The 27,401-nt window shown below is 41.9% G+C and overlaps 1 protein-coding gene across 2 annotated transcripts in view; it reads left to right on the plus strand.

Moving 5' to 3' along the window:
• HMGXB3 (HMG-box containing 3) overlaps positions 1-27,401 on the plus strand; it is a 1,387,103-nt gene that overhangs the window by 16,017 nt on the left and 1,343,685 nt on the right. Inside the window, exon 2 of one of the 2 annotated variants that reach the window (XM_044069603.1) lies at positions 5,898-6,071. In XM_044069603.1, the coding sequence (XP_043925538.1) occupies positions 5,926-6,071 (146 nt within the window). In that variant the 5' untranslated portion in view covers positions 5,898-5,925. The remainder of the gene's footprint in view (positions 1-5,897; positions 6,072-27,401) is intronic. The other variant, XM_044069602.1, reaches the window with a different exon arrangement.

Consider the following 27,401-nt stretch of genomic DNA (forward strand, 5'->3'; position numbering starts at 1 on the left):
TTCTTTCGAAATCTGCTTTAAATTATTTTTCCATTGTACAAATCGCAACGCATTGTTCACTGTGTATGTGTGTGTGAGACAGAGTTGATACTTCTTCCAAGGTTATTGCCACTGGTACTGTTTTGAGGAGGTTTGCCCTGCTGCTTTCTCAGAACCTCCCAGATGATTTGAAATATAAGATTTAAAAGTTTCCTTTGGATATAGATTTAGTTTTTGATTACTCTGTTCCATAGAGCTCATCAAAAAGTGTGCTGAAAGGGGGACATTGATACAAGGAATCAGCCCTTCTTTTTTTTCAAATTTTCTAAGGGATTCTCTAACCCCAATCCAGTTTTGTTAAAAAGTCTTGGCAAAATGCTGATAAAATGACATTTAAATTCAAGAATTCCTCCCAAAACCAATGACTGTCCATTGAGTCACACACACCTGTAGTCCCTTTTCCTTTCTAGAAAGTCTGAATCACCTTTTTTCAATTTTGGCAACAGATAATCTCAAGACAAATGGGTTACAGACAGCAGTGGGAGGAAATCCTTGCTTTCCAAAGAGTAATTCCTCCTAGACCAGACCAGACTTCTTTATTTTCCCTCATTCTTTAACGCACAATCCCCCAGGGAGTGATTGAACCAGTTCCTCCTTCCCACGATGAGAAAGTTTTTTTATTTAAGGATGTTTTTTAGTGCCAAAGAAAGATGATGGTTGGAGACCAGTTCTCGGTCTTTCTTTCCTAAACATGCTTATTATTGTGCGCAAGTTCAAAATGCTGTCACTTCGCAACCTGTTACCACATCCTCTAATTTGAAAGTTTCCCGGTAACACTAGGTTTAAAAGATGCTCATCACATCCGTATTTATCTAGATTTCATGTGTTTCTTAGTGTGATCCAGACACATACAGCCTTATCACTTCTCTGCCTTATCCTTTGGACTATCCACTGTACCAGGAGTGTTCACAAAGTATCTGTGTAGTTCCAGTTCCAGCTCATTGGAGGCTACAGGGTATCCACATTTTTCTTTATTTAGATGCCTTGCTTAACTTTGCAGACTCTCTGGTATCTGTAATCTTGCACTTGAGTGTCTTTCACTTGGGATTCCAAAAGTGTGTTTTGACTCCTTCACACCAAACTAAGTTCATATAGCCCCCCCCCCCCCCCCAGGAAAAAAAAATATCTAGAACTAAATCTTTTCCACCTAGACTTTGGTCAGTATGAGGGAATATCTCAGGAGTTTGGGTCTCGTGCATCTATGATTTTTATGATACTCCTTAGTAAGACTCCACATGAGAAAGGTACAGTGGTCTCTGAAGGTTGTTTGGTCCCAGCACCAGCATCCTTTGTCTCTTTCATATCCCAGTGCTAGAGTTTGTCAGAAGAAAAATCACTTGGCGGTAACAGCAAATCTCCATAAATCCAGGTTTTCCCTGTTTAAAAGCAGTCCGTCTCCACAGATGCCTCAGACTTTGCTTGGGGAGCAGTCTTGGAAAGGGTAACAGTTCAAGGTGTTTGGGGCACCAAGGACTGACACAAGCACAGAAATATTAAAGATGTGCTTGATCTGATCAAGGCACTCAACCGTTTGTCATTTGTGGTCCACAGTCATGTGGTACATGTGCAAGCTTTGCAGACTAGCCATGTTAGCTTGGGATATAGCTTCACAGCACGTTTTCAGTCTACATGCATCCTACACTCAATCAGAGCAAAGTTGTGTTGACAGACAAGCTGAGCAGGACAAGGGCAGACTCACATGAATGGAAAGTAGATTGGGAGTCTTCCAAGATTTGATCCACCTGTGGGGAGTTCCTCAAGTGAACCTCTTTGCCTCCTCTCTGAAGAATCAGCTGTCAAGATTCTGTTCCGGGGCTACATGTAAGAAGGCCTGGAAAAGAGATACATTTTCCATTCTTTGGACCAGGATGCTTTTATATGCTTTTCCACCCTTTCCTTTCATATCTGGGGTACTTCTGCATATTCAGAAGGAATTCCTCAAGACCATTGTGGTGACTCCCTTCTGGCACAGACAACGCAGTTTCTACCTTGTTTTTGGAAATGGCCAAGGATATTCATTGAATGTGTCTACTCGCACAAGGTAAGGGGCATTTGTTACACCCCATTCCCAATCAGCTTTATCCGACTGATTAATAATGGTCTTAATTCCCTTGGGCACCTGTTTACTGAGGGCGTGCAGTCGATACTAATGGAGACAAGAAAGCCTGCTACTAGAAAATCGTATATTAGTAAATGGGAAAAGATTCTCAAGTTGGTGCTAACAATGTAACCAACACCCATTTAAGACTTGTGTGCTCTCATTTTACAGTATTTGTACGAGTTACTATCCTTTGGTCTTTACTTATGTGTGCTCTCATTTTACAGTATTTGTACGAGTTACTATCCTTTGGTCTTTCTTATTCCTCCAACAAGGTTAATTTATTGGCCAATTCAGCATGTCTGCTCATAGACACGCCTGTTTCAATACATTCTCATGTCAGAATGTGGTTTTTTTTGGCCCTCCTCGGAATATTAATTTTGTGTTACTGTCGCTTGTTCCATTTGAACCAGATAATGCAGTTGACTTGCGGTTCTTAACATGGAAAACTGTTTTATTGATTGCTCTTACAGATGTCAGAGGATCCAATCTCATCTCTTTTTCCCTTGAGACAGGGTTTCTTTGAGAACTATTCCTTTTTATGCCGAAGGTGATATCCAGGTTTAATTTAAGCTAAAGTACCTCCTTGTTTTCTTTCCTGAACCCAGGAATGAGGGAGATAGGGCACTCCATATTTTGGATTTCCACAGGCAACTGTGGTTCTATCTTGACAGACTAAATCTTTCAGGTGTTTGGATCAGTTGTTCGTTTGTTGTGAAGGTAAAAAGGAACAACCTGTATCAAAACAGACTATTTCCAAATGGTTGTTTCAGGCTATACTCTGTTATACTCGCCACAGCAAAACTATTACAGGCAGGGTCAGTGACCGTTCTACCAGGGCCTTGGCTTCATCATTAGCTGTTTGGAAAAGGTTAGACTCTAGAAGTATTCTAAGTAGTACGTTAGGGTGATCTACCCTTATAGCTAAGGCTACTGCAGCAGTCGACACTATGATGAACATAAGTACAGGTGTGTAGGTAAGCTTACCATAACAGTTGGTAAGCTTACCATAACAGTAGATGTTTGAATATTCACTGCTTCAGTAGCTGCTCCCTCAGTCTCCCTTTTTCTTGGTGTGTTGTTTATGACTGGGTGGGAAAACTTTTTTTTTTTTTCTTGTTCCTAGCATTGTCCTTTCATGGCTCCACATCTCCCTCTCTCTGTTGGCAGGAATACTGTAAAGGGCTTGGCGCCTAAACATGTCTTTTTAGTCGGCTCAGCTCCAACTGACTAACAGTTGGTATAGTAAGTTTACGTACTCTGCTCTACTTTTCTCTGTCACTGTACATTACTTTGGATGCTAGTGTTATTTATAGCATTTCTTGAAGTGCTAGCCTTCTGCTATGAGAATACTGAGGTAATTCTTCTTTCATAAATGTGGACTTTTCTTTATTGATCTATTTTTTCCTTATTTTCTAGTTTGGCTAATTATAGTATTGTACTGTTCTGCAAATAAACATGATAAAATGTTTAGATAATTTTGACAAGCATTGAAATGGCATCTTGCCCTTCCACACCCCTTTCTTTCCATCAGTCCCTGGACTGTCCGAATTCCTGTATAGACTGATCTTGTATTCCAGTATGATTGCTGGAAATGAATTGCAGACACTACCCATGCTTTTTGTAGTTAGTCTTGAATAGTTTAACTTCCATTTAAGTAGAACATATTGAAGGGTATATGTTTGTAATACTGAGAATGCCACTTCTATGGATCCGTCTTCCATTCTATATAAAGCAGAGTACATCTGTTACTCTCTAAAAATTTAGTTTGGATGACTAGATCATAACTGCAAATCTCATTTAACACCACTGTTTCATAGCTGGAGAAACATGTAAATGTCCCATCACATCATTGTTTAGCCTATCCCTGGGTTATTTGTATGCAAAATATAAGAGTTTAAAACTACCATAGGAAAGTAAGGCTAGGCATTAAGATCCTCACTGATCAATAGCCTAACAAGTACATATGAACTTTTGTCACCTGTGCCCTTTCTTTTTTTTTAATTTTATTTCTATTTAACATTTGTTGACCGGGAAAGTCCGACTAGTTTACACAGATCCTGCTTTCAGCGGAGGCCCGGGGAGAAATGCTCCATAAACTGTCTTTCGGCTTTTCCCAGTTAGGGGTCGCCACAGCGGAACTCCGGTCCGCTAATGATTGGTAGTTGATGTTTACGTGCTGGCTTGCCGGGCCTAACGCACAACCTTCAATGAAGGAACACGCATTCACACATGTCGACACACACGACGCTCTGAGAATTGAACGTGCAACATCTAACTGTGAGGCAACAACGCTACCGCAGCACCACCACCGCAGCATGGAGAAATGCTCCATAATAATGATAATTCGTCTGCATTAGGAAAACAAATCTTCACAGTAGCTAAAGCTGTTAACAGTATTTTGGCTGCTTATGAAACGCATTAAAGTAACTAAACCACTCAAAAAATGTAAAAAAAAAAAAAAAAACTGCTACTTAAACAATGGCCATCAATTATATCTGGCTCTTAATGTTTTAAGCAGCACAGTATGGATCTTACCCCCAAAGCAAATCCTTTCCACATAAGAACTCTTGAAACTATATAGTAAATACTTTGGGATATTGTCTGGATTGCACAGTATCAGCAAATAAAATCTAAAGCTGTTCACAATATTTTACAAAGTATTAAGATGAGGACAAATTTAATTTAGTCCACTACTGCTTGAAACTATATAGTAAATACTTTGGGATATTGTCTGGATTGCAAAGTATCAGCAAATAAAATCTAAAGCTGTTTACAATATTTTACGAAGTATTAAGATGAGGGCAACAGTCCACTACTGCTTGAAACAATCATACATGACAAATAAGTGACGGAACTGCAATCCCAAGCAGTGAGAAAAATTTTCTTAGTATCTGTACATTCCTGAGATTTTTCTTTTCATGTACCATCCTATCCAGTTGTTCAGTTCTTTACCCTAGTGACATCTGGCAAGCAGAATTGAGCACAATGCTGAAGATTTGCTTTTCGGTGTGCCTGTACACAGAGAGGATTTTCTGAGTCCGAGACCACTTTTCTAGCTCTGCATTGCAGCAGCATCCTATTGGACTTCACTTGTACTAAGTGAAACACAGTCCATCTCCCTAACCTGCTTGAAGCTGCCCATCATTGCATGTGCTCTTCTGTGGGTTTCCCCTTATCAAATGAATAACCTTGAAATGTTTTACATTGATCTTCTATTACTGCTTGTTTACCCATCATGCAGATTTACACAATCTACTTTCAGTGTCCTGCTGCAGCCTAACTCTATCTTTTGCATCTTTTCTGTGCTCTGCTAATGGGAATGGTTCTAGCATCAAATTGGAATTACTGGTTTGCTGTATGTTTGTATCCATGTTGGCCAGTTTCCTTTTTCCCCTTATTTTCTGACCTCCCTCCAGCCATATAATTTAATTTCATTATCATCCTGTTGTGGTGTCGCATGCCTTGTTGAATTCCAGATGCACCACATTCACAGCATGTTCCTTTATGTCCATGCCATTGTTGATGCAGTCATATGTATCGTGTTGCTCTAGCAAGACCTTTGCTGCATGCCAAATGCCTTTAACCACATGCTGAACAGGTGTGGTACTCGGAAGTCTACTATTTTATGTAATGTTTGTTAAAATTCTTATGACAGGGTGTAAGAATGTATGTACTTTATTGTTCAGGTAAGTTATCACAACCTTACCATTGTCTGCATTTATGAGGTAGCGTTCCTTGTTTTTTTTTTTTTTTTTAGATATCTGCCTGTGCTTTTTTATCTAGTGATGGAAGCTACGTATGATGGGGCAGAGGTAACAGTAGTAACAGAAGAAGTAGGAGGATGTTATACTTTCATGGAAACTGCACCCCCGAAGAAGAAGAGAAAATTGAAAGGACATGGAGAAAATGGGAAAAAGACGAAGAAACCCAGGTGAGTTTGTAGCTCCTGCTGTGTATGAGAATGGAATGGTTTGTCATTGCTTTATTTATTTTTCTGATGATATATAGAATTTGTAAGTCTACTAATTAGTCACTTGTGTGTCAGTTTCTGTACTTGCTAACAACTCCCTTGACTTCTACACTTGTATTTCTTTAAGAAGGTATAGTTGTTTAAAGTGTTCCGTTTCTAAATTATGTATACATAAACTGTTGTAAAACTTTTTCTTTCATGTGTACACTTAACCTGTATTTTATATTCCTTTAGATATCATGAAAGTGTATTTTATGTATATATCAAAACTGGTGTTAATGTGGAGCGTTCCCTTCCGGACTCCGCTGAAAATGGATTTTATTCCAGTTGGACTTTCCTAGTAAGCAAAGATAAACAAATAAACAAAAACAATAGTAAAGAGTTGCTGAATTTAAGTTTACTCAAAAGAAGAAATGACCCCTGATGGTTGCAAGCAGTTGTATATTGTTGTGGATGTTTAGCAACACAGGACCCAGAAGCAATATCAAAAACAAGGCGACTGACTGCTTTTTTTATTTATTTATTTATTTATTTATTTATTTTTATAACAGTAAAAAACAAGTTTTAAATAAGATCGGACAGTGTTCGTATTTCAAAGCAGTCAGTCGCCTTGTTTTTGATATTGCTTCTGGGTCCTGTGTTGCTGAGCTTTATTACTTCATGGTTTTGGCGTTTTTCTTGTTGGATTTGTTGTGGATGTTTGTCTTGTATGAGACTTTACTATATCTACCTACAGTAACTGGAGTTATGCTATTTTTACCTATGATAACCAGTAACCAGCCATTACTAACGCTTTGAAGAATTTGTCTGCAATCCTTTGTCGACTTTTTCAGTTTGTATATTATTTTTGCTGCCTTTATGCTTTGTTTTGTAATCCTCAGTGCACTAACTGTAGTGTGGACAATTCAGGAACGTCCTTCACATGGCATGCCAATGCTAGTTCAGATGACATTTATCAGTGCTGAGAGATGTAAGGTTCACAAACAGGTTTGCACCTGTTCTCTCTGTTAGTAAGTGAACATTGTTTCATGCTGTCTAACAAATATTAAAATGAGACTTACTTCAGTATACTACACATTTTTTGTTCACAACACCCCATTACACGAATGTTGTGGGGTGGGGGTCACAACAAAAAATAACATTCACTGAGTGCCATTGCAAAGATATGGGACTAGGAGAGGTCTTACAGCAACTACCATGCATTGTTGAAATAGCAGTGGCACTTTGTAATGGTGTGGTATCATGCATTAAATGTAGTTCATATTTTATCATTGTACACCCTTACTTTGTAAAACTTGGCAGGAAGAGTAATCCTCTCTCTCAACTGGAGTTCATAAATTCAAATGCCATGGAACAGCTAGTCACTGTTCCCACGAGAGGAGAAAATATACTAGATCTCATTATCACAAACATGGGGACAAAATGCTCCACACCGGAAGTATATCCCTCATTGGTGAGATCTGATCATAAACTAATCTCACTGGAAATCCACATCCCGCCCCCACCCCAAACAAAAAAGACCACAGTGAAGAACTTCTCTAAAGCAAACTTCACACTACTCAAGACTGGTGTGGTATCCTTCAAGGCCCCTGAGCCAGTGAAAACTACAACCCAAGCTGCGGAAGCCCTTACAGTTGCCTTCTATGAACACCTCCAGGACTGCATGGATCAGGCAATCCCAAATAAAACCAAGACTCTTTCCACAAAGGGCAAACGTCCAGTCTGGTGGACCCCAGCCATTAACAAACTTTACAATAAGAGGAGAAAGCTATTACATGGTAGAACAAAATCCATAAAAGGGAAGTCACCCCTGATCATTATTAGTAAAAAATACGAGCACTCATAAAATCAACTAAGGCCAATTTTGAGAGAAAAATTGCCATGGATTCAAAGGACAATCATAAGGCCTTTTTCAGCTATGTTAGGAACCTGGGTGGAAACTCCCAGATATGCTCAGAATTAGTCCAAAATGATACAAAAATCACTGAACCCACAGACATTGCCAACATATTGGCAGACAGGTTCAGTGCAAACTTCACCCCCCTCTCCCCCCCTAAAGGAGAGATAACTATCCCAGCGGAGTGTAGCCTCCCAGACATCTCAAATGCGCAGGTGAAAGCTGCTCTCTCTAAAGCTAAAAACACAGCATCAATGGGACCGGATGGTGTCCCCGGCTGTGTGCTACACGAGCTAAATGAGGAATTAAACCCGCACATAAGGCAGCTGTTTATTCTCAGCCTTACCACAGGATACGTGCCCAAGGAGTGGCATACGGCAACTGTGGTCCCACTCCACAAAGGCGGTGCCCCCCTCGGACCCTGGTAATTACCGCCCCATAAGCTTAACAAGTCTAGTCTGCAAAGCTATGGAGAGGATCATTATGGAGCTCATAAACAAAGATATAGGGGACTTGCAGACATTGGACCTGACCCAGTTTGGCTTCGTCAAGGGCAGATCATGCCTTTTGAACTTGGTCGACTTCTTCGAAACAGTCACCAAGGCCATTGATGAGGGAAAGGCAGTCCATACAGCCTACCTTGACCTTGCAAAGGCTTTCGACACAATACCCCACTCGGGTATTGTAGAAAAACTTACCAGCTTAAATGTAAACCCATATGTCACAAGATGGGTTGCAAACTGGCTTAAGGACAGAACCCACAGGGTTAGAGTTGCTGGCGCTATGTCAGACTCCAAGCCGGTCACAAGTGGTGTCCCGCAGGGCTCGGTCCTTGGCCCCTATTGTTCGGCATCTACTTCTCAGAAGTACAGGCCAACATGGGAGGACTTTGGCTGACAAAGTTTGCAGGCGACTGCAAACTGGGCGCCATAGTGGAAAGTGCATCGGACACGGATATCCTTCAGAAGGGACTCACGGAAACAGATAGCTGGTGCCAGAGCCATGGCCTGAAGTTAAACGCCAAAAATGTATAGTCATACCCTTCGGGAAAAACAAGGTAACCCCAAGCTACCATATAGGTGGCAATCCACTAAGCACAGAAGAGGTTATCAGGGACCTGGGGACCCAGGTTGACAGTGGCCTTTCTTTGACACTCACGTTGCTAAAGTGGTTAGAAAGACCTTCTACATTGCCCACCTGATCATGAAGGGATTCACATCCAGATCTAGTGAGGTCATTGTTCCCTGTACTCTTCACTTATCAGACCAATGATCGAGTACAATGCCCCATTCGGGATGTATCTCACCCGACATCTGCAGCAATTGGAGAGACCCCAAAAGTTCCTCACCAAAAGGATAAAGGGACTCCAAAATCTGTCATATGCTGCCAGATTGAAGAAACTCCAGCTCTATTCAGTCACATACCGTCTGCTCAGAGGTGACATGTGCCTGACATACAAGGCCATGTCCAACCCGGAATTAATGGACATGCTCCACCTCAAAAAATCCAAATCCACCAAAACCACTAGAGCAAGCGACTTAAACCTTAGCACGGATATAACTAGGACGTGCTGGAGGGATTGATTTATCACTCAGAGACTCCCTATGCTGTGGAATAAAATCCCGGTCCATGTGAGGCAGAGCACCTCGCTGGCTCTGTTCAAGAGAAATCTTGACCTGTGGATGGGAGATCGTAGGTTTACCCCGGGAATAATCTCTGTGTCACTGCTGGACAGAGGCACAACAAACTAATGGGCACAGTATTTTTTCATATAAGGGGTGGCGTAAGCCACAAAACTTTTGGCTAGGCTTATAAATGCCTTAGGGCAGATAGCCTTGTATAAACCTATGAACCTATGAACTGCCCAGAATTTAACAGACTTTTACCCCATATATTTTTTGTTTTCCCTCATAAAATTTGTGGTTTTCTAACATATCCCTGAGGATTTATGTCACTAAATGATGACAGACATTTGAGTTTCAGACTACGTATCCATCAGTAAATGCATGCTAATGCAACACCTTTTCTTGCAGTTTTCTGTATGAGCGGTAATTAAAATCTGTCCTTGATTTTGGACCTTTGTCCCTTCACTGTTTTTGGCTTTGTCCAGATTTTTTTGCGCTAAGAGTTTGAGAGAGATGAAAGTGATCGTTCAGTGACTAAAGCAGGTATGAATACAATTCCTCTCTAAGTTTGTATTAATATGAACCTTGGATAAGAAGTACACACATTTATGTTGGTGATTTTATCCTGTACTGATTTCAAGACATGGCTGTATTGGTATTGGCTGACCTTTCAGTGTCCGTGAGCTGCAGGTGCCCCACCTGTGCTAACCAGAGGGCTACAGAGCTCTATCTGAAAGGTGCATGTACTTTCCTATAATATGGTCTGTTGCATGTATGCCTTAATGACTAAGTATATTACTATCTCTTTAAATCGAAAGTTATATTTGGCAATATCCAGTACATTTAATGTTGGCTTGTTGAGTGTTTTTTGTTGGCTCATTGAGTGTTTTTGTAGTGTGTGATCACTGCTTGGATGCAGATTAAGTGGGGTATTGCCAGTTAGGGCTCAAATAAAGACTAGGTAAGAGGATGGTGTCTGTCTGTCTGTCTGTGTCTGTGTGTGTGTGTGTGTCTGTGTGTGTCTGTGTGTGTGTGTGTGTGTGCGCCTGTGTGTGCCTGTGTGTGCGTGGGTGTGTGTGCCTGTGTGTGCGTGGGTGTGTGTGCCTGTGTGTGCGTGGGTGTGTGTGCCTGTGTGTGCGTGGGTGTGTGTGCCTGTGTGTGCGTGGGTGTGTGTGCCTGTGTGTGCATGGGTGTGTGTGCCTGTGTGTGCGTGGGTGTGTGTGTCTGTCTGCCTGTGTGTGTGTGTGTGTGTGTGTGTGTGTGTGTGCGCGCGCGCGCCCTTGCACCTGTGCATACACTTGTGCACAGGATTTCTAGGCTATGGTTAGAGAAAGGGCTAGATAAGGTACTTGCCATATACCATCAAACATACAAAATGTGTTACAAAGATATGCATCTGGAGTGTTTCTCCGGGGGCCTCCTCTGAAAATTGGCTTTGTTCCAAGATGGACTTTACCGGTAAACAAATGTTAAATAAATAGAATTAAATCTAAATAATTGTTTACAGTGTCTGTTTTTCAGTGGTACTGTTATGGAAAGGGATTTTGAAGAGGTAATGTGTAGGGTTGGTATGAGTGCCAATAGCAGGGGTATGATTATGGTTAGTGCACACATGTAAGGATGGACAAATGGGGCTTCCATGTGCCTCTGCCCCACATCTTAACTCTGAACTTGCACACCCATGTTAAAATGCCAGGTTTTTGTGATATAGACCACAATAAATCAATTCAAAACATTTCTCGCGTTTAATGTGACCTATAACCTGTACAATTCAATTGAAAAACAAACAAATCTGTTTGGGGGAAATATAAAAAAGTAAAAAAAAGTACAATACATTGGTTGCATAAGTGTGCACACCCTTAAACTAATACTTTGTTGAAGCACCTTTTGATTTAATTACATCATTCAGTCTTCTTGGGCACACACCTGCCATCAATTAGAGACTCTGATTAGCCCCAAATAAAGATCAGCTGTCCTAGTAGGATTTTTCTGACAATTACTCAGTTGCCTGCTACAGCAAAAGCCATGATTCGCAGGGAGCTTACAAAGCATCAAATGGTTCTCATTATTAAAAGGTATCAGTCAGAAGAAGGGTACAAAACATTTCTGCAGCATTGGATATACCATGGAACACAGTGAAAGCAATCTTCAAAAAGTGGAAAAAATATGGCACAGCAGTGATGTTGCAAAGAACTGGATGTCCTTCCAAAATTGATGACTACAAAAACTGGTCAGGGAGACTGCCAAGAGACCTACAGCAGCACTGAAGGAGCTGCAGAAATTTCTGGCAAGTACTGGTTGTGTACTACATGTGACAACAATATCCCATATTCTCCATATGTCTGGACTGTGGGGTAGGGTTGCAAGACGGAAGCCTTTTCTTACACAGAAAAACATCCAGACCCAGCTAAAATTTGCAAAACAGTACATCAAGTCTCCCAAAAGCATGTGGGAAAATGTGTTCTGGTCTGATGAGACCAAGGTTAAACTTTTTGGCCACAATTCCAAAAGATACATTTTGCGCAAAAACACTTTGCATCACCAAAAGAACACCATGCCCACGGTGAAGCATTGTGGTGGCAGTATCATGCTTTGGGGGTTGCTTTTCTTCGCTGGAACTGGGGATTTAGTCAAGGTGGAGGGAATTGTGAACAGTTCCAAATACCAGTCACTTTTGGCCCAAAACCTTCAGATGTCTGCTAGAAAGCTGAAGATGAAGAGGAATTTCATCTTTTAACATGACAGTGACCCCAAACATACATCCACATCAACAAAAGAATGACTTCACCAGAAGAAAATTTAAAGTTTTGGAATGGCCCAGCCCGGAGCCCAGACCTAAATCCAATAGAAAATCCTCCTGAAGAGGGCTGTGCACAAGAGATGCCTTTGCAGTCTGACAGATTTGGAGCGCTTTTGCAAGGAAGAGTGGGCAAATATTGCCAAGTCAAGATGTGCCATGCTGATAGACTCCTACCCAAGAAGACTGGATGCTTTAATTTCAAAACGTACTTCAGCAAAGTATTAGTTTAAGGGTCTGCACACTTATGCAACCAGCGTATTGTACGTTATTTATTTTTATATTTTTTCCCCTAACAGATTTGTTTTTCGATTAAATTGTATAGGTTGTAGGTCAGATTAAAGGTGGGAAAAGTTTTGAAAATGATTTATTGTGGTCCCGTTTTTTATATTGCAAAAACCTGACATTTTAACATGGGTATATCCACTGTATATGTGTGTGTTGTGTATATATGTGTGCGTTAGATATATATAATGTACACACACACACCCACACACACACACGCACACACACACAATGTATGTATAGAGAGAAAGTGGTAGAGAATCTGTAGGCAAAATAAGTGTTAAGAATTTAAGATTGCGGTACTAGGCAAGGATGTCCATTTTCCTGTGTCTTATTTGCTATATTCTTGGAATCATACTTTCCTCAGTCAGATGAAAAGATATGAATAATAGTCAAAAAAGAGTTGACGGAATTTATTTGGGAAAGTTAGGATCAGTTGATTCTTCTTACTGAACACGGTGGTTTAGGACTGCATGATTTGAAGGGATACTTTTAAAGTTAAGACTTTATCACAAACAGATGGTTATAGATCAGAGTGGAAAAAAGTCATGGTGGAGCAATGTGGAAGCATAAGGATGCATAGAGATGGGTTTTGGAAGCAAGTCCTTAAGAAGAAGAGAAATAACTATATAGAATGTTGTATATAAATGGCAGATTGCATTATAAAGATCAAACAAGCGAGGGAGTGGAGAGAGAGAGGGCATTTTGCCAATAGGAATACATACAACTAAGGGTACAGGAAATGGGGAATATATTTAAGTAGTACCCAGAGAAAACTATAAATGTAGCTGTAATAGTTCATCTGCTGTTTACATTTATTCCTTTGTGTAACATACTTTTTTTTTTTTTTTTTACTACTAGCCTCTTTGTTCCATCTGACACTCAACAGGTGGGTTATCTGATTTGACCTCTGCACCTTTTTTAAGCTCTTGGGTTCAGGCTCATCCCCTGTCCATAATCCCTTTTTTCTCTACAATACCTCAGATCTCGTTTGCCACCTGTTCGGTCAAGACATGATCACCATTGCTTAACACTCAACTGTTTAGTTAAGTGTTTTCTCTTTCTAAGCAGTTTGTTCTTTGTGTGGGGTGTACCCTTTGTATGTGTTGTTAGGATGTATTTAAACTGTCTTTTGCAGGTATATGTTTTCCACTTTGCTAGAGTGTCATGGAGTTTCTCTTCCCATCCTTCCTCCCCTACAAAGTTATACGTATAATTTATCACATACATATATATTTTTTTTATACTTAACTAGAAGTTAAGTTTTTCCTGCTCGAAGCTCTCCTCAAAATGGAGAATGTCGACATCTGTGCTGTAACGGAAACCTGGTTTAAAGAGGCAGAAAGCACCCCAGTGCTCCCAGGATACAATTCATTCCATACCTTTCAGCCCCAGAATATGGCTGAAAGCTCCATAGGCGGTGGTGTCTCCATATCCTTAAAGGATACACACACCTCTAGACTGGTAGACCAGCGTAATGCATCTGAGATACTTCAGGTACAACTAACACTGGCTAAGACGGCGATACAAGTCATAGTCTGCTACAGAACCCCAAACATGTCCCTAGACTCTCACTCCAAGTTCCTAAGCACCCAGGAATCCATCAAGATCCAACCCAATAATCTCAAACTGGGTGACTTCAACTGCCCTTCCATCAACTGGGAAAACTATTCAAGTACTAATGTACAGGCCCAGTATTTTCTGGAATTTGTCAATTCCAATGGCCTAGACTAGCTCATTCTGACCCCCACTAGAGGAAGCAACATTTGCAACTTCCTCGACCTGGTTATCACCAACATGGGAGACTGTTGCTCCACACCTATAGTCAATTCCTCCCTGGTTAAATCCGACCACAAACTGATCACCATGGAAATCTCCATTTCAGCTACAACCCCCACTAAGGTGACCACCTTGAAAAAATTCTCTAAAGCCTACTTTGGGCTCCTAAAAACAGAGGTGGCTAACTTCTCAGCACCCATGCCAGTGGCAAATAGCTGGATGACTGCTGAATCATACACCAATGCACTGTACGAGCACATACACAAATGCATGGACCTTGCCATACCAAATAGAACTAAGACGCTGTCCTCCAAAAAAAAAAAGGAAGCCAATCTGGTGGTCCCCAGCCATCAATAAACCCTACAACAGAAGGAAGAAACTGTTGCAGCAAAAAATTAAGTCACAATTCTGGAAAGCCTCCCTTATCAGTCTCGACAAAAAGCTGAGATCCCTTATCAAATCCCTTAAAGCCAGCTATGAAAGCAGAATTGCGGCTGACACCAAAAACAACCACAAAACCTGCTATAGCTGTATCAAAAACTTCCAAGGCAATACCCAGATTTGCTCTGTGTTATTGCACAATGGCACCTCCTATACTGAGCCTACAGATATAGCCAACATACTGGTCGACAGATTCAGTGCTAACTTTACCCCCCCCCCCATGGGCCCTATCACAGTACTAGAAGAAAGCCTGGTACTCGCCATTTCTTTGGTACAGGTAAAAGCTGCATTGTCCAAAGCCAAGAATACAGCATCCATGGGACCTGATAATATCCCTGGCTGCATCCTAAATGAGCTACAAAATGAACTGGCACCATGGAGCGCATCATCATGGACCTGATTAACAAAGATATGGGCAATCTCCAAACTCTTGATCCCACACAGTTTGGCTTTGTCAAGGGGAGATCCTGCCTGCTGAACCTGGTTGTCTTCTTCGAGGCAGTTACCAAGGCTGTGGATGAAGGTAAGGCAGTGCATATAGCCTACCTCGACCTGGCCAAGGCCTTTGATACCATTCCCCACTCAGTTATCATTGATAAACTCACCAAACTAGACATCAATCCTTACATCATTAGGTGGATTGCAAATTGGCTCACAGACAGGACCCAGAGAGTGAAAGTTGCAAATTCCACGAGTGGAGTCCCACAGGGCTCGGTCCTGTGAACTCTCCTGTTTGGCATCTGCTTCTCAGAAGTCCAGGCCAACACAAGACGACTCTGGCTGACCAAGGTCGGTGATGACTGCAAGCTAGGAGTCCTTATCAACTCCCCAAGTGATGTAGACATCCTACAGAAGGGCTTCTCTGAAACCAGTGACTGGTGTCGGAACCATAGGTTCATAGGTTGGTACTAGGCTATCAGCCCTAGGGCCTATACAAGCCTAGCCATAACAATTCCCTGGCTATTTCTTCCCACAGTATTTACTTCCCTGGACCCCTGTCTAGCAGGGCAGCTGACATGATCTTGGGTTGATTTTCCTGTCTCTTATCCAATTGTCAAGGTTCCTTTTGAAGTGGGCCAAAGAGTCGCTCTGCTTGACATGTATGGGCAGTCTGTTCCAGAGTCTGGGGAGTCACTGGGTCAGGAACCTATCCCTCCAGCATGTTTTGTTCATTGTGATGACAAGGTTTAGATCCCTGGAGCGTGTGGCTCTTGAGGGATTGGGATTTCTTTAAGTGTAGCATGTCCAACAGCTCTGGGTTTGACATGGGTATGTTAAGCAGAGATTGTCTCTGAGTAGATGATATTCGATAGAGTATAGCTGGATTTTTTTTTTTTTTATTTTTTTTTTTTTAAGACGGTCCGCATAGGGCATCTGCTTTAGGCCTGTGATTCTTTTAGTGAGGTATTTCTGCGGCCTTTCCAGTTGTTGCAGATGTCTTGAGAGGTACATACCAAATGGGGCATTGTATTCTATAATGGGTCTAATGAGGGATGAGTACAGTGGGACAATGAACTCCCTTTTTCTGGATGAAAAGCCCTTACTGATGAGGTGTGCCATGTAGAAGTATTTCCTGACTGTTGTGGCAATGTGGTTATCGAAGGTGAGACCACTGTCCACCTGTGTCCCTAAGTCTCTAACACACTTTCGGTGTTTAGTGTACTGCCACTTGTGTGGTAATTCACGGGTACAAAGGGGATAACTATACATTTCTTGGCATTAAGCTTGAGCCCATGGCTCTGGCACCAAGCATCTGTTTCAGTAAGGCCCTTTTGTAGGATATCGACATCATTTGGGGATTTAATAATGGCTCTCAGTTTGCAATCATATGCAAACTTTGTTAGCCAGAGTCCCTTAGTGTTGGCCTGTACTTCAGAGAAGTAGATGCCAAACAAGAGCGGTCCCAGGACTGAACCCTGAGGTACTCCACTTGTCACTTATCTGGAGCTGGATTTGGAGTCGGCTACTTTTACAGTGTGGGTTCTGTCAGTAAGCCAGTTGGCAACCCATCGAGTGACGTAGGAATTGATGCCTAGCTTAGTAAGTTTATCTATGATTCCAGAGTGGGGGATGGTGGTGAAGGCCTTGGCAAGGTCCAGATAGGCTGTGTGGACTGCCTTACCCTTGTCCACAGCACTGGAGACTGATTCGAAGAAGTCAGTCATGTTCAGGAGACAAGATCGGCCCTTCACGAACCAAAACTGTGTGGGGTCCAGTGTTTGAAGGTTGCCAATGTCTTTGTTTATAAGTTCCATGATAATACTTTCCATGGCCTTGCAGATCAGGCTCTTCAGACTGATGGGGCAGTAGTTCCCAGGATCCAAGTTGGATCCCCCCTTGTGAAGTGGGATGATTGTAGCTGTGCGCCACTCAGTGGGCACGAAGCCTAAGGTTGAGGCAATGATTAAACATGACACTTAAGTGAGGTGCCAGTTCATTTTGTAGTTCATGTAGTACACAGCCTGGGGTGTCGTCTGGTCCCATGGATGCTGTATTCTTAGCTTTGGAGAGGGCGTTTTTTACCTGTGTGGCCATTTATTACCAGAATTTGGCAATCTTTCGGTATTGAGATGGGCCCTTTAGGAGTGAGAGGGGGGTAAAGTTGGCACTGAATCGATCTGCCAGGATATTGGCAATATCCTTGGGATCAGTATATTTAATACCATTCTGTTGTAGCTCAGAGCAGATCTGAGCATTGCCATTTAGATTCTTGACATAACTATAGAATGCCTTGTGGTTGTCTCTGGAATCTTTGGCAATTTTATTTTTGTAACTAGGTTTGGAGGATTCCTGGCCTGAAGCTTAACGCCAAAAATTGAGTTATTGCCTTTAGAAAAAATTCAGTTCCCACAAATTACCATGTTGATGGGAGCCCACTGAACACTGAAGGGGCCATAAGAGATCTGGGCACCCAGGTCGATAGCCACTTCAACCACCACATTGCCACAGTGGTCAGAAAGTCCTTCAACATGGCACATCTTATAACCAAAGGTTTCATATCAGGAAGAAAGAGGCCATCATATTAGACCAATCATCGAGTATAACTCCTCATTTGACATGTACCTGACCAGACACCTACAACAGCTGGAGAGGCCACAAAAGTACCTCACAATCAAAAAAAGGATTCTGGATGTCCTACATGGGCAGACTCAAGAAACTTCAGCTGTTCTCAGTCTCTTATCGTCTGCTTATCTACTTAGAGGTGATCACCGCTTGACTTACAAAGCCATGCCCAACCCAGCCCTACTTGAAATGCTACACCTAAAGAAATCCCAATCCCCCCCCCCCCCCCCCGTGCCACATGCTTCAGTGATCACAACTTCATTATCACAATTAACAGAACATGCTGGAGGGACAGGTTCACCTCCCAAAGACTGCCCATACTGTGGAATAAACTTCCCATTCATGCCAAGCAGAGCACCTCACTGACGGTCTTCAAGAGAAATCTTGATGAGTAGATGGGTGACAGAAGGTTTACCCCAGTTGCCCTACTGGATAGGGGTACTGTGAACTAACATCAGGTGGCACAGTGCCTGGGGTAATTTTTTTGGGCTAGCCTTGTAAAGGCTGTAGGGCCATTAGCCTAGTACACACCTGTTTGATTACTCTAAGTATTGCTGGTCTGTTAGATATGCAAGTCCTGTTACTTGTATTGTTACTAGCCTGGCTAATTGCTTTTCTGCTGTGGTTGTTGCTGTTTTGTTGGTTTTGTCTTGAGATGGTTGGCAGGACCTCTGGTGTTAAAAATGTAGTGCCGATGGGCATGATATCCCCCATAGGACCCTTACATACTGTTCACTGCTTAGGGGTTGATCATTTGGACATAGACTGCAAGTCCTGTGCTTCCTTCTTCCTTTGTGGCCAGGGCTCTTGATGACAGAAGACAGAAACTTGTGCTTAAAGGTCTTCTCTGCTTTTGTCTCTCCTATTGCTATGACACCAGAAAAGCTGATGTCAACTAAGGAAAAGAAAAGGAGAGAGAGAGAGAGAGAGTGAAAAATGCGTAAGAGATCTCCAGATCATCAGGCCTGGCAGTCCCAGTGCCCAAGACCCTGCAACACTATTCTCATTCCACTGGAGACCAGCTCAGAAACTGTTCTCCATCTCCACCTTGTTTCTCTCTGGAGATAGCAAGTCGTCTGCTCCACTGTCCCATACTACAGGATACACCCATTCACCGGTCCTCCAGGCCACCTTCAGTGGTATCTTCCTTCAGCTCCTTTCAGTCTTTGACGGGCCTCTTGGAAGCTGACATTGATAGGATGATTCAGATGTTCTTTGGGCACAGAGCCAGATGATGGTCCTTCTGGCGCCTACCCCCCAGGAGCTCAGGTCTTGTCCCCAGTGATTCAAGTGATTTCTCCTTCTCCAGTTCAGCCTTTGGATTGAATGCCCATGGTACTGAGTGATAGTTGGGTGAGACCCCTGTCAGAGAAGACAGTTTGTTCAGCCTGGACTCCAGCAGTGATGAAGCAGAGGTGTGGGGGGGGGGGGGTTGGTTCACTGAAACCTTCTTTTGCAGGTGCCTGTATTCCTTGAGTATTTTGGGGCTGGCTCATCTACCTCCTGGGTGGTCCCACCCACTGACAAGCTCATTGAGTTGGTCTCAATGAGCTTGGAAGGAGGTTGATGTGGTGAAGCCTTCTCATGGGAATCCCAATAGCCCCAAGGAACAGGTACCATTGTAGCAAGGGTCCCCTAGTCGATGCCATGGTGGTTGCAACAACCACTAAAAAGGAGCTGTTGCAGCAACCACTAAAAATGAGCTGTCTGAAGAGAGCAAGTCTATCCACCCTCCCAATGGGGAGTCAAGGGCGCTGGACAGATTTGGGAAGTGAATTTGCACCTCAGAGAGTGAAAAGCAAACGTCTGTGAACTACTTGAATCATGTGACTTATTTCCAGAGGGATCTGACTAAAGAACTCCCCAAATCCTTCTCATTACCTGCTTGCTGATATCCCAAAACCAAGCTGTCTTCCCTTTTAGTCTATGTCCAAAGTGTCCATGCACTTGCTTTGCAACATGGCTAATGACATGTTGAGCGGCAGGCACCGGCTTTACTATTCATTGACATGCCTGGATGCATCTCTGCATTTTCACAGAAGGCTTCAAAGTGTCCTTCATTGATGCCCCCTTTGATTCAACACTCTTTGGGACCTGAGGTAAAGAGATACTCGCCAGAAGCAAGCAGGAGGGTAAAACTCCATTCCCCCAAAGGACTTTTTCCCAGCACTAGAAGAGTTTTAAGCAGCTATGGTTTTGAAAATCCCAGTGCTTTGCCCAACACTGTTCAGTTAACAGACTCTCCTGGGGCAGAGGGGGGAATAATTTCATTGGATGTCACCCAAGGGGCAGATGCAGACCGCAGGATCAAGGGTTTTGAGGTCCCTATATTGGAAACCCTTTTCTGTGATCCTGAATGGTTGCCCAACTGCTGCACTTGAAAGGGGATTATCTCTGCAGTCTCATGCCTGATTATCCACAATTGATGATTCTTTTGTGCAGAAGATAGTCACTAGAGGTAGGGTTGTTCTCTTTGCTTTCCTCCCCATCAAAGAAAAAGAAAATCCCAGACATTCCACACATTCAGAGGGAATTAGCAGCAGCAGAAGTAGCAAAGAAAGTAGAAAAGTGAGTAATCCAGGATGTCTCACTAGACCAGCAGAGATCCAGAGTGTATTCAAGGTTACTTTTGGCTCTCAACAAGACCTGGAAACTCTGGCCTGTCCTGAACCGAAGCCACCTCAATCAGTTTGTGAAACAAAGTTCTGGATGGACGTTCAGTCCATTTTACCCCATTTAAGAATGGATGACTGGATGTGCTTGATAGATTTTCAGGACACCTGCTACCATGTCAAGATAGTCCAGAGTATTTCTCCATTTCTGACTGGGAGCCAGTCACTTTTTGGTTCAGGGCAAAACTCTTTGGTCTAACTACAGCCCACAGGATATTTACCAAATGTATGGCAGTAGTTGGTGTATCAAAAGCTGCAAGGGTTTTTGTCTGCTACCCTACCTGGATGACTGGCTGCTCACTATACCCACTAGGGATCTATCCAGTGCAGGGACTTCTTGCATCAGTTAGCTCCCTACTTAGGATCGCAACAACTTTAATTTATTATACTTGCTTACCGGGAAATTCCGACTGGACTTGGGTCCTTTTTCAGCAGATGCCCGGGGAGAAAAGCTCCACATCATGTTCATGATAAATAGCGATACAAAGTTGCAGCAATAGTAAACAGCATTACAGGTTATTGGCTTTAATACAATAACAAGATATTGATTATCAACAGTATATGCAGTAAATGTTGCAAGTTAAGATAGTTTCTTGTTGTTTATAATATTAGTAACCAAGTTGTCAGACAAGATTTTAAAGTATGTAAAGACAACTAGCTAATTCTGACTGTGGTTAGTAGTGGCGGTAGTATAGTTGAGTTAAGAGTCTAGGTGGGGGGTAAGGGTGTGGATGTTAGTCTGGATTAGAACAAGGGCAAAGCCAGTGCAAATGTAAGTGGAATTTGAGCACACTCTTGAAAAGGCTGCTGGAAGGTAGAGTAGTTATAGTGGGTGGAAGATTGTTCCAAATTTTAGATATGGTACATGAAAATATGGCTTCTCCTGTTGAGTTTTTGGGTTTGATAACAGTGAGTTGATTTTTGTTGCTTGATCTTAGGGGGCCTAGTGGAGTAATAGGGTTGGAGAAGTGTTTGAAGGAAAGGGATGTTATGGGGGTTAAGTTAATAAGTTTATGAACGAGGGTGAGTTGATTAAAGTGAAGAAGTTGTGGGAGTTCTAGCCAATTTAGTTCTTTAAGGGAGATACAGTGATGGCTGCGGTAAGAGGTTCCAGTGGCAAATTTAGCAATTTTGTTGTAACAAGCATCCAGCTTGTGTAGGTCTGTCTAAGGTTGGTAAGTATTGGGGAATGCAAATAGTAGGGTGGAGATTTGCTGGGAATTGGCTATGGAGATTCTAGCCACCTTTGTTAGGAATTGGCAGCTTCGATATAATGCACCAAGTTTCTTGTGAACTTTTTTTATTGAGAGAGATATGTGGGTGTCAAAAATAAGTTTATTGTCTATTTCCACACCGAGTAATTGTGTGTGTTCTGATGGAGATATGATGGTATTGTCTTTGGCAAGAATGTTGAAGTGGGGGTGTTTTGGGTGGCTTTGGAAGTTTTGAACAGGAGTAGTTTTGTCTTACTTGGGTTAAGTAGGAGCTGAGCATTGGATAGCCAGCTTTCTACAGAAGAGAATGCGTTTCCTGTGTGATTTGTTGTAGTTCTGGTTGAGTGGGGGCAGAGCAGATAGAGTAGAGTCATCTGCATACTGTATAACAGATGCTTGTGTGGTGGCAATATGTAGGTTGTTAGTGAAAAGTGAGAATAGCAGAGGGCCAAGGATAGACCCTTGGGGAGCTCCGAGAGTAACTGGGAGGCGAGTTGATAGGTTATCATCCCAGATTACTGATTGCTGACATCCGTGTAGATAGCTGTGGATGGGTAGACTAAAACTTACACCGTCTCAGGCAATGAACTTCATAGGATGCCACCTCGATTTAAATTTGCAAATTGCCAGCCTTTCAGAGTTGAGAGTTCTGAGTTCTATCTGTATGTCACATAGCTTCCAAGATCCTATCTTTTCCAAACCCGCTGACAAGACTGTTGCTACATTTGATGGGTTCGATGGATGGTTCGATCACACTAGTACCATAGGTGAGATTTTGCACGAGAGTCCTGCAGTGACCTTGTCAGTGTAATGGTTGATGCATGAAACCCTTCATTCACTGGTATGTCTTTCACAAGTATGCATGACCCTTATTCTTTGGTGATTGACTTCTGTGATATTCACATGGGATGGACCTTTCACTTTTCCACCTCCAGCAGCCACTGTGACCATTGATGCCTCCTGTCTGGGGTGGGGCATTACAAAGGGAGGATGGTTCTAGGCACATAGTCGATGATAGAGGCCAGACATTGCATCAACGGCATGGAGATGAGGGCAGTCTTTCTAGTGTTGTGGGCATTCCCTGACTCCCTTCCCAAGGGTGTGACAAGTCATCCAGATAGACTACATTGCAGTGATCTGGTACATTGACTAGCAAAGAGGAACCTGCTCATATCCTTTATGCCAGGAAGCCATGAGGGTGTGGCAGTGGTGTTAAGATACCCAAAAACTTTCACACGACATAGAAGATAAGTTCCCAGTTGCCATATGGTAATTCTGGTTGTGTATCTGATACATTCCCCAGGAATGGGATTTCTGTTCTGCACATTTATTAACTGTTGTATTAGCCACCTACAGATGTGGCTTTAATCTAGCCGAGTTATATTTTAAGCTTCTGAGTACAGGTTCTTCTTGCCAGTCATTAAAAGCTAACCTACAAGAGGCAGGTACCTTATTAGTCTTTTGTTTTAATTTATTTAGATTTTCTTATCAGAAGTACCTTTTTCTGGAAACTGTAAAGTGCTATAATTTATAGTTGGCTCAGACCATTTTTTTTCCATACTTATTAAACATATACCTGTCTGGTGTGTTATACTCCAGCTCTTTTAAATCCCTTGCATTGGCATGCAATACAAGAACCCACCCTTTTGCAACAGGGATAGATATGACACTAGAATTAGGTTCACTAACATTCCCAATGAAGGAATCCTGTTTGTTCATTTTCTTTATATTTGACTAGAGCCTGCTGTCACTCCTGAGAAGGATACTCTGTCCTTCTGACAAGGAAGCTCAGTCCTTGTGACAAGGATACTTTATCCTTGTTTTATATTGTTAGATTCCATAAAACACAATTAAATAGCTTAATGCTGTTTGAGGAATTACATATACACCCAATTTCCCAGATGCATATGATTTACCCGCTCATATTAGTAGCGCTTGCCGTTAGAGAATCATCTGAGATTTTAACATTACATATTGATACACCAGAAACTTGCTTGATTTGGGCCCAGTGGTAATTTCTAATGCAGCACCACACAAATGACTTGGAAAGCTGAGTAGACATGGCACCAGAGTGTTAAGGTACCCAATAACTTTTGTGCAACACAGCTCAGCAGAGGGTGATAATTTCTTTTATTGCAAAGAGACACACGTATGGGAGACTAGGAAATCAAGGTATTTTCTCTTCGAACTACAGAATACTGGATTTTTTATACTTAAAAAAAAAAAAAAAAAAAAAAAGGTTATTGTAACAATCGAAGAACGACGACTGACCAGTTAAAAATTAACACTACAGCAGTAATTTTGCTAAGGTCTGCTGACTACTTGTTTATAACTTTCTATATTAGGTTTGAATCCCATAATAGAACTTTCTGCAGAGAATCTTTTTGCATGTTTTATTCTGTCTGTGATTAGTAATATTAGGCAGGAAACAAGTCATAAGAAACATGCTGAAAAACATTCAGGAATCCATCTTGTTGTGAAAGCATATTAAAAATGAAACACACAGATTAACATTTTCCTTTCTCAGTACATCTTACCCTTCACATTGGGCAAGATAGTGGGCTGCATACACGTTTGTTTACAAAGTCCATTGAACATGTGGGAGAAACGGACAAATGTAGGTTTTGTAAAATCGAACTGGAAACAGTCACACACGTCATTGCTGGTTGTGACATACTAATGGTAGAAAGACTGTATACTGAAAGGCATAATAATGTGGCAAGATTGTTGCACTGGGGATTGTGCAAACAATTATGGTATTGAAGTGGCTGAAAAACACTGGAAACAGTGGCCACAAAGCATCATAGAAAATGAAGTTTACATCACATGGGATCATCCATTACCAACAGTTCAAAAGATAGATGCTAGAAAACCAGATATAGTGGTCAATGAAAAGAAGACAAAAGTAGCATTGATCATTGAAATAGTCACACCCAGTCACTACAGTGTCTTGCGTACAAAGGGAGACAAAGTCATAAAATATCAGGATTTGTATGCAGCAACGAGAGCACTGTGGAAGAAAGATACCCAGGCAGTCCCAACAGTAGTAGGAGCAATGGGTCTTGTATCTAAATATGATTGTAGATTCTTTTTTATGTTACCAGTACATGTAACTCTGAATTGCAGAAGGAGTCATTGCTGGGCACATTGCAGCTGCTGCGAAGAGCACTTCTAGCTGACATCAGAGATTGAAAGAATACTAATTTTGTGAACTTTAATCATCCATTCCCGTCGGGGTGTTAGAAACCCAAAAGATTTGGAGAAATTAAGAGGCAATGTCATCTCGCTGCTTTCTGGTTTCAGTGCACATCCTAGGGAGTTCCAGTTTTTAGGACAGACTAATCAGATCTATCCTTCTGCCTCACAGGTGGTCCCTCAAACGGTCATTGACAACTGTGATCTTCAGTCACTGTCCCTAGCTAACTTGCAACCTTTTTTCTTCCCACCTAAACACCAAGTGCAACAGCTGTTTCACTTTAATTCGCCCAGAGGAGCAGTCACTGTCAGATGCTGTAGTCCACAATTTGCTCCCAAGTCTCCTGTTCACATTTCCATTTTCCCTTCATAAACGAATTTTTACAAAAAAAAACATGAGATGCAAGGCAGTAGTGACTCTCATTGCCTGTTTTGTCCCCAGCAGAATTGAATTTTTTGTATTGAGAAAACAGTTTTACTAGTGTCCTTCTCTTCAGCTAAGAGATTGAGTTACAAGCTTGGTCCTGCAACTTCCCTACTGGACTATTCATAAGAATACGGTATCAGTGTGGACTGATCCTCATTTTTTTTCCTAAAATTACCTCTGAAGCAAATCTGAACCAGGCAATTAATCTGTCTCTCTCTCCTCAGATATCTTAAACAAAGGAAAAGTATTACATTTGATGGATGTTCATCTTCAACTGAGTATTTACCTGTATCACATCAAAACATTAGAAAACTTTTTCTTTTTAAGGACCAAATCAGAACAAAAAGTTTCTAAAGTGACTTTATCCAGGTGGTTCCCTGACTGCATTGCTTTTGTCTGTAAGGAAGTGAGATCGATATTACCACACATGCCTAAGGTTCATTTAGCTAGGGCAGTGGCAACCTCCACTGCTTGCTTTGAGTGTTGATAGATGAGAATTGTGTGCATCTTCTTGGTGTACTGTCCACACTTGGGTCTCTTTACAAGCTGGCTGTGCAGTCTAGGTCTTGTGCGTCCTTTGGCTCCACCTTTTTTCAGAGTATCCTTCCATGAGACCATCCAGGGTTATTAGCAGTTGGGGAATCTGTACCATCTGTTGAGTCAGACAGAAAAGACATCAGATTTGAAAATTATGTACCATAATGCTAGATCTGTGTTGTCTTATTCTGTCTTGGCTCAACATTCCCTTCCTCTATTCCCCTTCTAAATTGTCTTATATTAGCCTTTGACTGATCTATTTGACCTAACCATGACCTTGTCTTGTATTCAGCTCTGAGACGATTCCTCCTCCTCTTCATAACTGTTAAGTAAATCAGGCCATTTGAATAGCCTATTTACTTACTTATTGATATTTGATTACCGTTTAAATCCAACTGGGTGGAAGCTCATTTTCAGTGGAGGCCCTGGAGTAAAGCTCCAAATTATTGCCAAATGTTTTAAGAACAATAATTTTACCGTCTTCAAAAATAAAATAAAAACATCTGCAATTTAAATAATTATATCAAATTAGACAAAATATAAAAACATTGATTAAAAATCCATACAAGTTATGGCAATCGTTTAATATTTAGAAAACTTTTAGGCAGTTTGTAGATAAATTAAAAGCAAGTTAAGTTAGTGAAATAAAAACCTGAATTGCAATATGAAGTTAGGGGAAAACAGTCCTGTGGCATATGATATGCATACCTCCAGAATTTATTTGCCCCCAGTCCGAACACCATCATTGATTGTCAGTTTGAACGTGTCTGCTTTTGTGCTGGTTGCCGAGCCATGTTTCAGAGAATTTCCCCATTGGGTTTTTTTTCTTATTTATTTCTACTTTTATGAGCTTACATGTTATCCAGCAAAGGAAATGGTCAGTGTGGGAGGTAGATTCTTCATAAAGATCGGTACGAGCAATGTCTCCTCTGTTTGGGTGCTTTTCATAACCATCCACAGTGTTCTATCTGCCAAGCCTTTGTCCCTAAAACACCACATGGCTGTCTGTCCTCCTTGTTGAGTTACCTGGAGAACCAGCATTTTAAACTGTTGGCGCAAGGTGCTGTGGCAAAATCTTCCCATCCTGAAGGTCAGTTGCCTGCCAAGAAAAAGACCAAAAAAACTCTGGTCTGATTTTGCTGATGTCTGATATCCCACGACCTCTCTCTCTCTCTCTCTCTCAAACCTAGTGAAAACCCAGCAGATCGCCTACTTGTTGTGTCAGGTTCTTGGCTGCAGCCCTTTTGGAAGCTGGCATGGGTCCAACTTCTCACACATCCTCAGTGGCTCTGCAAACATCCACTCGGGGTGTTCATTATTTCTGAGAGACTGAGGGGGATACCACAAATCTTAGTTCAG

This window comes from Protopterus annectens, chromosome 4.part0, assembly GCF_019279795.1.
Source record: "Protopterus annectens isolate FY-2018-M chromosome 4.part0, PAN1.0, whole genome shotgun sequence".
NCBI classification, from domain to species: Eukaryota; Metazoa; Chordata; order Ceratodontiformes; family Protopteridae; genus Protopterus; species Protopterus annectens.